Below are 13,931 nucleotides of genomic sequence, written 5' to 3'. Positions count from 1 at the left end.
AATCTAAGAGGTTTGCATGTATATTTTCTCTTTTCATTCATGTACTCTCATAGCATGTTGTACTTCCACTATCAGGGAAATGTTGGCACTTTGTTAAAACTGTTCCTCAATTGTCTTCTTTCCACCTGACTATCATTCACCTTTTTGACAGCAGGAATCATATGTCTGATTCCTCCACCCTGACCCCACATAGTCTCAGGACCAGAACAGTGCCTGCAAATGTCAGATCCTTGATTAATTTCTGGAAATCCCTTCAGATTTCCCATAAAAACTGTGCTGACAAATTACTCCCATTATGAGCATTCAAATAATCCCATTCGTAAGTGCTTGGAACATCTAATTTTCAAATGAATATTAAAATAGACCCAGATGTAAAAAGATTGGTCTGAAAAGTATTAAGTGATATCTGGCACTGGGTATACCAAACTGACTCATAATGAAGTCAAAACTATTTCTGAAGAACTGTGGTCTTATATATATATACTAAGTGATATATGCATACTAGATATACAAAACTAAACTCAGTGAAAGACTAAAACTAGTCCTATGGAATTATTTCTTATAATACAGAGCATGCAGTTCAGAGGAATTCTTCTAGCATAGTTAAAAATCATCCTTATGTCTATCCGAATTACTCTGTCAGGTAACTAAAGAAAAAAGGCCTTTATCCTTAGATGATGGGGTTTGTATTGATATTTTAATAGCCAGGTCTCTTTAAGACAAATAATGGTTAAAGTTAAAAAAAATTAAAAAGTCAAAAGAATTTTTTTATGTGCTCCTTTGTGGTGCCACACTGCAGCATAGAATAGCTGGGCACTGTGAAAAGAGAGTCTAAAAATGTTACATGGTAAGAGAAATGACTGGTACTGACAGGCCAGGCTTAGCCCTTCCAGGACAGAAATGCCAAAAAAAAAAAAAATCACACATGATCCCTCGGCTTCTCAGGAGAAGTTACTCTGGTGAGTGAGTTTGTGGAAAGAAAGGATTTTTAAAGTTTCTCATGTTGAAGGGGTCTTTGAGGGAATTCCACAGCAGCAGTCACAGAGCTTAAGGTCACAGCGCCTACATAACAGCCCTCTAACACCCCATACAATACCCTCCCCTAGAGTGTGCATGGGACCAATGACTAGAACAGGATATCACTCCTGCAATGAGGTTACCTTAGATGGCAAAGGTCAAGGGATCTTGTAGATGTAATTAAGGTTCCTTATCAATTGACTTTGAGTAAATCAAATGAGAGATTATCCAAGATGGATGATACTTAACCAGGTGAGCTCTTTCAAAGGGCTCAGGCTTTCCCTGAGCACATAAACCACAAACAGCTAGTTTCCAAACAGCTAGTTCTACCCTGCTCTTGGTCCTCTCTTCCTGACCACCTGTGGACAACAGCATCAGCCCATGCCTAAGGATTCCAGCCTGATCATAATCATGCTTGCCAGACCACTCACCCCGCAGGTGGCAGGCTTACTTACCCAGCCCTCCCAATCTCATTCAGCAAACCTATATAATAAATGCCTTAATATATACACATCTCCACTGGTTCTGCATCTGTGGCTGAACCCTGACTGATTAATTCATCACAATGTGTCTGTATATGAGAATGTAGCTTTCGTATGTATTTCTGTGTCATCTATTTTTTCCTGAGATAACCACGTCTGTTTTGTAACTTAAATAAAATTAAACTATCAAATTATGATATGTTAATCACAGAAGGCTTCAATGGGGTCAGTCTCGTGCTTACAGTCATTAAAAAGGACCAGCATACAACTATAACTGAATTTCTCTATCTTCTGTAAAACCATAATTGGCACTTTTTTATCGGGTTATCAATGCTCCTTGAGAAAAGACTACTGAAAAAATTTCTTTTGAATTTAATCCCAAGTAAATGCAAAATTCATTTCCATTGGTAACTTTGTATAACTGTTTTGATAAGAAAAAAACATTACAAGTTCTTTATAAAACTTTAATTTTCATACTAAAGAGGGTTTTAGTCTTACTACGTAGTTGATTTTGGTTCTGCCACATATCTTACCTAAGCCTCAGTTTCCTCAACTGCATAATAAAGATAAAAAAACAGCACCTTAACTCCATAGACTTGTGTTAGGATTAAATAAGATAAAGCATGAAAGATGCTTAGCACACTGTTTGACACATAAGTTAGTCACCTCTACCTTTATTTTCAGTGTGTGACAGTGTATATTTTAAAACATCTGAAACATATTCTGAATGAAAAATTAAAAAATCCAAATAAAAATAATATAGTAAAAATATCTTTAAAATGTTTTAGTCTGGCATCGTGGCACACGCCTGGGTAATCCCACCACTTTGGGAGGCCGAAGCAGACAGATCGCTTGAGCTCAGAAGTTCAAGACCAGCCTGGGCAACATGGCGAAACTCCGTCTCTACTAAAACTACAAAAATTTGCTGGGTGTGATGGTGCACGCCTGTCGTCCCAGCTACTTGGGAGGCTGAGGCGGGGGAATTGTTTGAGCAAGAGACTCTGTCTCAAAAAAAAAAAAAAAAAAAAGTTGTATTATATTTTTGACATTTGTTCCACAATTCTTGTAATCTTATTGACAGTCTTGTTTGAAACTGCTATTCCATCATTTCCATAGCAAAAGACTTCTTTCTATCCATGGTACATAGGGAGGAAAAAAACAGAGGAAATCGCCTACAGAGAAATGTTTCAGTGGCATTTTAAGCTAAAAAAGTGTTATCTTGTGGGTTGGGGATTGGATACACATACGATTGGCAAGACCTGCCTTATGATTAAAACGAACATTTCAACACACTTGAAAACAATGGTTAAAACTTCTAGGAATAGAGAAAGTGAAGAATGTTTCTAAGAAAATCTACGTTTATCAAATAGCATTCTTCATTATGTAAAATATTTTCCTTAAAAGAAAACAAAGTAGGTTACATTGTAAACAATTTCCTATTTTATTCAGTTTTTTCCTGAACATATAGTGTTGTCAGCAATTGTTGATTCTTAAATCAAATCCTGTATCTGAGATTGGCTGGTGAATGTTCACATTAGTGTCAAAGACACCCCAATGACATTTGAGGAAATGCCCCTTATGTCAACTAGCAACATGGAATTTTAAAGCCAGTCTCATCTTTAAAATCTTAAGTTAAAATGATCTTAATGATTTATAAAATCTTCCAAATGTACTTACACTTTCAACACAGTCTTACACAGCTAGGAGTAAGGGACTGCTCACGTAAATGCAAGGGTTCAGAAGAAGTGATTTTCATTTCAGAATTTCAAAACCAAAACTCCTAAATCCAAATGGAAACTGAGATTTGCACCTGACCTAGAAACGTCTGATTTTCCATCAGTAATGAAAACTTGATTTGCAACACAGTAATTATGTCAACCAGCAGTCACTCATTATTGCATACTCAAAGTATACCTCAGGTCTAAGATATGTTACATCATTTTTTTAAAAGTGTTTGCTTTTCACAATGTAAGTAGTTCTCTTCATGGGAAATATGGTAGAAGATGTATGTCTAAGATGTAAGGTCTAAGATATATGTTACATCATTTTTTAATAAGTGTTTCCCTTTCACAATGTAAGGACTCCTCTTCATGGGAAATATGGCAGAAGTATGTAAAGATAGGGCAAGAATTTTCAAACTACCAGTGACACTGAGGGAGGAAAATGTATCAAATATACCGTTCAGTGAATCCAATATGTATTTTAAAGAGACCATGACCAAATGTGGTAACTAACAAAGGGGTTAAGTGAATCTGTTGAGTTATTCTATTTTCTCTGAAATGTTAACAATGTAAAACAATATTTTAAAAATTTTTTTTCATCTTTAATCAAGGTCTCTTTTTTATTGTGTTTCAGTAGTTCTAAGTTCGATGCTGTTTTATTATATAATTGCAGAAAATACCTTTCAGCATGAATGGATTTTTATTTCATTGGGCTTCCAATTAAAACAAGATTCTATTATAAATATTATAATCAGCACTATTAATTACTCTAAATTTCATGTCTGTATATGTGAGTGTCGTTTTAGATACGTATTTCTGTGCCATGTATTTTTTCCTGAGATACCCATTGTGTTCTGTAACTTATTTTAAATGAAACTAAACTATCAAATTATGTTAGTTCCACAGCCCTTTTTGCAGTACCTTGTAGCTGGATTTTAACTACTTTTCTAGTATCAGAAATATCTTCTATTTTAAAAACAATTTTCTACCAGTCAAAATTGGGTAAAATATTACACAAGAATCACACATTAATTTGTTCTTTTCTCTAAGATACCACACACACACACACACACAGAGTCACCTAAACATTTTAATTAGCAGATGGTTTTAATAATTAAATTTATTTAAATTATAGCTCTCCCCTAATAGAGTTATTGATATTTACAGACTTCTGAAAATCAGGGATCTAAGAATTTAAAAATTTAAAATACAGTAGTAAAATATATAGTAAAAAGTGTACTGTGCATTCTAAAGGAAGTTATCCAGAAGCATTAATTTGTTTTGAGAAAATGATGCTGATAATGATAGTGATGACCGAAAAACAGATGTAAGAAAAAGACGTCACTGCTCTACCTTTAACCAACGAAATAAGAATTTGAGTCACCAGCTCCGGACGACAGTCTTGGAAGTCAGGCATTGTTGTAAACAAAAGTCATTTTTTAACTTCCTAATTCGTCATATCCAGAGACAGTCCTAATTGGAAAGACACTAACCATGATTACAGAAAGTTCAAGTTAGGACATGAGCAGAATTTCAAAGAATTTGGAAGTGGGCATAAAAAATCTCCATCCCTTCCCTTCCCAGAGAAGACTGAGCCAGGAGAATCAAATCCCCCATACCACCTCGACTCACCAGATAATAAGAATTTTCTTTCCATTTCCAACTGAATATATTTATGCCCAGTCTTAGAGTAGCTTTGCTGGTACATTCAGAAGTTCCCGATTGGAAATACATTGTTGTTATGATTCTGTTTCTGTCGCTACACAAGTTATGATTCTGAGCTCATTTGAAATATTATGAGATGCATATATATATTTAAGATATATTAAATGCCTTGAATAATCTCAAGTACATTCAAGATTAAACTGTAAAAGGCATATTTTTTAAAAAAGTCTAAAATCATGGCTCTGGCAGATACGGAATGAAGGGCAGGAAAGTTCTAATTCATCTGCTTTTAAAAGCCACATGCGTTCTGAGAATTGAAAAGAGAAAAAAAAAAAAAGGCCAATTGCTAAAATTTGCTTACTGTGGAATTTGTTTCATTCACTGGAACACTGTATCATTATAATTTGCTATTAAAATGATAGGAGTTTTACAGTAAAAGAGGTTAACTTACTCATAGAATATAAAATAGAATACAACTGATTTTTCATCTATCAAAATTATCAGATTTTAAAATCATCTGCTGATGAGGTCGCACAGAAATGTAAAGTTTCATACCCTGCTGCTTAGCATAAATACTGGTGCGAAGTTCTGAAGAGTACTTTGGCCAGGTGCATTCACTCACTAGGGACGTTTAGCAATCCCCACTAAGTGTCAGGTGCTGCACTATCCACGGTGAACAAAACAGATACTGTTCTGCCCTCTGAGAGCCTCCAGTACCAAAACTTTTGAATCTCTTTTTTTTTTTTTTTTTTTTTTTTTTTTGAGACAGAGTCTCGCTCTGTCATCCAGGCTGGAGTGCGGTGGCGCCATCTCGGCTCACTGCAAGCTCCGCCTCCCGGATTCCCACCATTCTCCTGCCTCAGCCTCCTGAGTAGCTGGGACTACAGGTGCCCGCCACCTCGCCCGGCTAGTTTTTTTGTATTTTTAGTAGAAACGGGGTTTCACCGTGTTAGTCAGGGTGGTCTCGATTTCCTGACCTCGTGATCCACCCGCCTAAGCCTCCCAAAGTGCTGGGATGACAGGCGTTTGAGCCACCGCGCCCGGCCAAAATCTTCATATTCTTAGACTAAATAGTACAACTTCCAAAAAAGAAGTAGTCAGCAATATATAGAAATATTCAGAGATAAAAATATTCAGCTTAAAAGTGAAAAATGGAAAATAAGCTAAATATTCAAATATAATAAAGTAGCTGCATGAATTATGATAAATCTATATAATAAGATGTTGAATTACTGCCAAGTTCTATTAAAGAATATAGTAGTATATGTTATTAAATAAAAATTAGGCCCAAGATAGTATATAATTAACACTACTCATCACCAAAATATGTAATATTTGCTTACAACTCAAATACACACAAGAGGTTGTTTCTGAGTGATGGATTGTGCATGAATTTACTTTTCTCCTTTCTCTATCTTTGTACTACCTTTACATTTTTCTGTAATGACTATGCATTAAATATATAATAGAAAAAGTCATTTTAAAAGAAATAATTGGAAGAGTTATCATCTCTAGTTCATGGGAAAAACTTCATTATCTAATCTTCCAGTTATATTAAAATTAAAAATATAGTGTGATTAAAAAAAATTTCTCCTGAAATCTCGCCTTCACTTTCACTGCCTGCAACCACGTGATCATATGAAATTACCTGCATGAATGAAGTGGCTGGAAGTATGGCAGCAAGTTATTAACCCGGACACTCGAGTGGTTCCCTGAACACCAGGCAGGAAAGTAGCTTCAGAGAAACTACATTGTTCAGTTAAAGAAGAGTTGGGATCTTTGGCCTCTCTACCTCTGTGCAACCAGTGACGTTACACAATTGCCAAATTCCAGAAACAGAATCCCTGAGCAGAACTCACAGAGGGACCTGGAGAGTCAAAAGTCCTCAAATACGAGCCCTATTCTAACATGGAGAGAATATTAGGAGAGATATTCAGAGGAAAAGGATGCAAAAGCTATTGCTTTGGGCAATCTGTCTCAAGAACATTCAAAAATATTCACAGCTTTTAAGTCACAATTTCCATTTCTAGGAATCCATCCTAAATAAACAAATCAAAAATATGCACAGAACTTATGTCCCAGAATGTCAGTGCAATGGTTGTTTTTTTCTTTAACTGATTTTGTTGTAAAATAAACATGACTATCGTAACAGTCAAAATAATCCAGAGATACATTTTTTAAGTTAAAGAAAAAATCTCTCTACCTTCATGTTCTCATACAGCTTTCATTTTGATCTTTCTAAAATACTCTAAGTTAAATGATTAGTGTATCTCCTTCCACAACTACCATAAAATCATATACAAACACAAGTATGAAGATTTCTTTTTTAATTACGAAAATAAGATTTGTAATACCTATAATACTACAACAATAGATTACATTAAAATCTATCATAAGATTTGCAATACCTATATTACAATTTACAACTCAAACTGTTGAGTAAAACAATATTTTACTGAACAATATTTTCAGGGATATTTTTCCAGATCAATATATTGTTATGCATATCTCTGGATCAATATGCATTATGTATATAACATTTTCAACATATATTATTATGCATATAACATACGTTATGGATATAACATATAAAACATATAATATATATGTCATATGTTATATAGATATTATAGATGTTATATATATGAATGTTACGTATGTTATATACATAACAACATATATTGATCTGGAGCTATATATAACAATATATTGATATATAGATCTGGAAAGATAGCCATGAAAAATACATCCAATAAAATATTGTTTTACTCAACAATATTTACAAGGATATCTTTCCAGATCAATATATTTTGACAGCTAATACCACTTAATATTATATAGAATAATTTTTATTGCAAATTTGTGACTTTTCCATTTTTTGTCACGACAAAGAATGATGAAATTAACTTGCACATATATTTTTACCTACAAGTTTCACTTTATTTCTGTAAGACTGTACCCTCCCACCCCCAACCCCAGCTTAAAAATATATATGTCAATGGATGAAAGGCTATATAAGAATATTTTTGAAGTATGTTATTATACTTTTTTCCCTTTTTGCATTTCCATTTCCACGTGAATAACCTGCTTTGCCACAGGCATTCATTTACCTCCAGGAGGATTAGGATTACTAGAGAAAGAATCAAATGAGAACGATGTCCTGATGCTCTTCCTCCCCTCACACCCCGCTACCAACAGGCCCTGGTGTGTGATGTTCCCCTTCCTGTGTCCATGTGTTCTCACTGTTCAACTCCCACTTACGAGTGAGAACATGCAGTGTTTGGTTTTCTGTTATTGTGTTCGCTGAGGATGATAGCTTCCAGCTTCATCCGTGTCCCTGCAAAGGACATGATCTCATTCCTTTTTGTGGCTGCATAGTATTCCATGGTGTATATGTCCTACATTTTCTTTATCCAGCCTATCATTGATGGGCATTTGGGTTTATTCCATATCTTTGCTATTGTGAATAGTGCTGCAATAAACATGTGTACGCATATCTTTACAATAGACTGATTTATATTCCTTTGGGTATATACCCAGTAATGGGATCGCTGGGTCGAATTGTATTTCTGGTTCTAGATCCATGAGGAATCGCCACACTGTCATCCATAATGGTTGAATTAATTTACATTCCCATCAACAATGTAAAAGCCTTTCTGTTTCTCCACAGCCTCACCAGCAACTGTTGTTTCTTGACTTTTTAATAATCACCATTCTGACTGGTATGAGATGGTATCTCATTGTGGTTTTGATTTGCATTTCTCTAATGATCAGTGATGTTGAGCTTTTTTTTCATGTTTCTTGGCCACATAAATATCTTCTGTTGAGAAGTGTCTGTTCATATCCTTTGCCCACTTTTTATTGTTTTATGAATACTATCTTGTTTTATGAATACTACCTTGTTATGTAAATTTAACAACTGTTACAACTTCAGTGACTTGCACTCTTCAATACCATGAAATATCCTTGTCTCCTGCAATGCTTTACTTTGCCTGAATTCCACCTCGTCTGATATTAAGATCAGATGCCTTTTTTTTTTTTTTTTTTTTTTTTTTTTTGGAGCAGAGTCTCACTCTGTTGCCCAGGCTGGAGTGCAGTGGCGCAATTTAGGCTCACTGCAACCTCCACCTCCCAGGGTCAGGCAATTCTCCTGCTTCAGCCTCCCAAGCAGCTGGGATTACAGGTGCATGCCAGCATGCCTAGCTAACTTTTGTATTTTTAGTAGACACAGGGTTTACCATGTTGGCCAGGCTGATCTTGAACTCCTGACCTCAAGTGATCCACCTGCCTTGGTCTCCCAAAGTGCTGGGATTACAGGGATGAGCCACCGCACCCGGCCTGTTTGTATTTTCTTGGTATTCCACCAGCCATCTTTTTATTTCCAACCTTTCCAAATAAAGTTGTTTTAGATGTGCCTTGTAATGTCAGTATAATTTATACTGCATCCCCCAATATGAAATTATTAATTTTAAATTGTGATACAGTCCATTTATACATATTGATAAGCAAATAGCGTGGGCCATATTTTAGGTTTTCACTGTGTTGCATTTTAGGTTTTCTGTTTTCATACTTTTTTTTAGAGCCATTCACTCTGTGGTCTAATTTTCCTCATTGTCTGTATGTCTGTGACAGTGTTTATGCCTCTGACTCTTTAGTAACCCTGTACTTCTTTTTATTAGGCTGGATTATGCATGATGAAAAAGGTAGCGTGTTCCTCTTTCTCTCACCAACTTTTCTCTCTTCCATCATCTTGTTTTAGTAAATGTTATTATATTTGAGTGTTTCCTTTTTGGCTGTTAAATATTTATGCTTCCATTACTTGAGTTTTCAGTCTTAAGAAGATCTTTGACTTCTGTTTCATAGAAGGCAATTGGAGCACCTACTGTACATTTCACTCTTCCTCTTTTTCCTCCAAGTTTTGTTAGATGTATTCTGCCTGTTTATTTTATTTTTTTACTTTTAGTTTTTCTATAGAGTCTTGGTCTCACTGTGTTGCCCAGGCTGGAGTGCAGTGGGCATGATCATAGCTCACTGCAGCCACAAACTCCTGGGCTCAAGAGATCTTCCCACCACAGGCTTCCAGGTTTAAAAATACTCAAGTTTGGCAAATCATTCCAATGTCTTCCATTGTGATGTACCAGTTCATGTTTTTCTACCTCTTCGAGATTTTATTTGGGTAAGTTATATTTTGCTAGGAGGGTATCAATTTCTCCTAGTTTTTCTAATTTACTGTCAAAAAGCTGAATGTCATTTTAACAGGTAGCACCTTCTTTACTTGAAAAGGGTTTCGACCATCAAATAATTGGTTCTTCTTTAGTGGGCTGAATTTTTTTTCTTTCCACACAGAGGTGCTATCAGTAGATAAACTAGCAAATTCCCACCCCTCTGCTAGCTAGATTTAAGAAAGAAGCCCATGTCCCCATAATGGGATTAACTGTGCTTTCCAGTTACAGAGACAAGCAGCAATTCTGGCCTACCTTGAGGTCCACTGAGCACCCCACTGTAGCGACCCTCTAAGAGCCCACAGAGCAAATATATAGGTACAGATGCTTTGTAAGGATAATGAGGTTTTACCAGCTGTGCTTCTCTATTTTCACAATGGAGAATAAAGACCTACCCTGACTGTCTTTCCTGGAGCTCTCCAGTTAACTCATAGATTCGGAGGCATCTTCTACCATTTGGTGTGATCCAGAACAGGAGTTGAAAGAGAAAGGCATTGGGAATGTTCATTCAGGATACTGTCTTTTCAGAATTACTTCTGGTCTCCCCACAGCTTATTTTGGTTTGAGTTTTATTTATAATAATATATATGCATGAATATATGTATATATTATGTAACTATAGAAACAACCTAAATGTACCATAAAGGGTAATGATTACATAAAGAGTAATGATTGCATAAATCATAGTGTATATATACATACTGGGATAGTATGCAGCTGTCAAAAATATAAAATATAAAAATACCTACTATACATCCTCATGAAAGCAGAACACAAAACTACAGTCATATTTTGTAATGTACAGTTGATTCTTGAAGGACATGAATTTGGACTGTGCAGGTCCACTTCTACATGCATTTTCCTTCATCTCTGATATCCCTGAGACAACAAGACCAGCCCCTCTTCTTCTTCCTCCTCCTCCTCAGCCTACTCAACATGAAAACAAAGACCAATTTTGTTGATGGTCCACTTCCACCTAAGGCATGGGAAATATATTTTATCTTTCTTATGGCTTTTTTTTTTTTTTTTGAGACAAGAGTCTCACTCTGTCAACCAGAGTGGAGTGCAGTGGCATGATCTCAGCTAATTGCATCCTCTGCCTCACAAGTTCAAGCGATTCTTCTGCCTCAGCCTCCCGAGTAGCTGGGACTACAGGCACATGCCACCATGCCTGGCTAATTTTTGTATTTTTAGTAGAGATGACGTTTCACCATGTTGGTCAGATTCACCTGCCTCGGCCTCCCAAAGTGCTGGGATTACAGGTGTGAGCCACAGTGCCCAGCCTTCCTTATAGTTTTCTTAATAATATTTTCTTTCTTTTCTTTATTGTAAGAATACAGTTTAAAATATATACAACATTAAAAATATGTGTTAATCAACTATGTTATCGGTAAGGTTTCCAGTCAACAATTGGCTATTGGTAGTTAAGTTTTTGGAGAGTCAAAATGTAGATTTCAATTGCATGGGGGAGGGGTATTGGTGATCCCTAATCCCCATGTTGCAAAGTTGTGTGCATTTAAACAGTAAAAGAAAACGATTAGGAAGGAAATTCATCTAAACGTTGATATTCTGCATAATTAGGTAGTTCTTACTCCTACTTTTTTTTTGGATTTTCTAAACTTTCTAAGACAAACATGTACTGCTTTCAAAATCAGAAGAAATGAAATATGATTAAAGCACTAAAAAACTTTTAAGTAGCTGTAAATAACTACTTTTAATTTTGTTACAATTATCACTCTAAATGATAAATGTTTTCTTATATGTTAGATATTATTTATATGAAATACATTATTAAGAGTATAGTGAAATAGTTTATTTTCATAATTAGGAAAATTAATGTTCTCTATTTTCTGCACTCACTGGAGCAATCCAGGCCATAGACCTCATGTAGAAATAAAGCAGTCAGTGGCCTCTGGTGACAACTGCAAATACAAGCTCTATGGGACACCTTCAAAGTTCAATAAATATTTATGTTTATGCTGCCAATCCTATGCTGTGACAGGACACCATATAAGATTAATAAAATGGAATTTATTAAGCATACAGAAAATTGGTCTTTTAGGGTAAATGTTTTACCTAAATAGGAAATAATCATTTATTAAGGCTTGTAAAATATTTAGATGATTTTACCTAACATATAGATCTCTAGAGAGAGGCAAAGTAAAAATTTAAACCTAATCCAATATTGAAAAGGCATTGTAGTGCATATATTATAGTTCTACTAAGCCAAATCATGACCTTGTTTGGAATATATTATACATGGTACTTAACATCTTTTCCTGATCTAATAACACTGCTATCAAAAATCCAACTTGAATTGAGCCAGCATACAAAATATGGGGAAGGGTGATTGAATCCTATGAATTTCCTAGTAGTGAAAGAACAAAATAATATGTTTTTTTTTTAATGAGCCCTGAATAACACTGTGAAGATGCCTATACCAAAGAGTATGTACTAATCGCAGAAATACAAAGTCAAATCTTTATCTATTTAAAGGAACAAAGTTTTGCCTTTCTAAGATGAAAGCTAGTTAGTAGTTTAATATTGTTCCAATCATCTTTCCCATGTTTCACAATCTTCATTAAATTATGAACAGAAATATGCAATTGATATCATTTGACTCTGTGTCCCCACCCAAATCTCATCTCAATTTGTAATCCTCACATGTTGAGGGAAAGAAGTGATTGGGTCATGGGAGGAGTTTCCCCCATGCTGTTCTCCTGAGAGTGAGTAAGTTCTCATGAGATCTTATGTTTTTTTAAGTGTTTGATGCATCCCCCTTCACACTCACTGTCTTGCTCTCTCGCTTGCAGCCATGTAAGATTTGCCTGCTTTCCCTTCTGTCATGATTGTAAGTTTCCTGAGGCCTTCCCAGCCATGCAGAAGTGCAAGTCAATTAAACTGCTTTTCATTATAAATCACCCAGTCTCAGGTATTTCTTTATAGCAGTGTGAAAATGGACTAATATAGCAATTATCATAAAAATGATTCAGTAGGGATAAGGATAAAGGTCTGCATATAAGAATGGATGTATAAATGTATCTTTGAGACACAGATTCCAGTGTGCTTTATCCTCATACTGTAACCCAAAAACATCACAATATCTGTGGTTAATGTATACTGTCAATGCTTAAGAAAACAGGAAGGAGCTGGATGGATGTGTTTTAAGAACCATAAACCACATCAAACACCTTTCCTTTGATGATGTATAATAGGTATTTTTGACAGCTTCATACTATTCCAACATGTATGTATACAGTATGATTTATGCAATCACCACCCTTTATGTAATCATTACCCTTTAGTGTACATTTAGGCTGTTTCTATAGGCAGGTTTTAATGGTTAAGAAAATCGGTTTTACTGGAGAGGAATGGATGGAAGAGAAACTGGGAATTTAGAAATACACATATGACAAACTTACATCATTTCTTTTCTCATTTCTTTTCTCATTTCTAACATCAAAGGAAACATGACAGGGTAACATGTATAGGAAACCCAAAATATTTTCTGTCTCACCTTGGAAGACCGGAAGGTAAATGCTGTTGATTTTACATCAGCTTTCTCTTTGTCCATGAGTAGAAGGTTTTTGTCTTCCATGAGACTCAAGTATTTTCCTGTTGTGACATGGCGTAGTCGGAATGGCTGGCCCCATCTTATGTGGCTTCCACTCCACCTAATGAAAACAGTTAGGACTTGATCCAATAGCACCCACAATCACAGAAAGAGCAGCTACTGAAACACATGTCAGATAGTGAACAGTCATATATATTGTCTTACTTAATGTTCTCAAAAAACTTAGGATGTTAGTGATATTAATTTCATT

At 35.4% G+C, this 13,931-nt stretch overlaps 1 protein-coding gene across 1 annotated transcript in view; it reads right to left on the bottom strand.

Moving 5' to 3' along the window:
• The window catches only part of RYR2 (ryanodine receptor 2), a 634,673-nt gene that overhangs the window by 398,079 nt on the left and 222,663 nt on the right, over positions 1-13,931 (bottom strand). Inside the window, exon 13 of the mRNA XM_025401874.1 lies at positions 13,625-13,781. Within this exon, the coding sequence (XP_025257659.1) occupies positions 13,625-13,781 (157 nt within the window). The remainder of the gene's footprint in view (positions 1-13,624; positions 13,782-13,931) is intronic.

Source organism: Theropithecus gelada, chromosome 1 (genome assembly GCF_003255815.1).
Source record: "Theropithecus gelada isolate Dixy chromosome 1, Tgel_1.0, whole genome shotgun sequence".
Classification (NCBI taxonomy): domain Eukaryota; kingdom Metazoa; phylum Chordata; class Mammalia; order Primates; family Cercopithecidae; genus Theropithecus; species Theropithecus gelada.
Note: the sequence above shows the minus strand (reverse complement) of the source record. Positions and strands in the feature narration are given on the sequence as shown.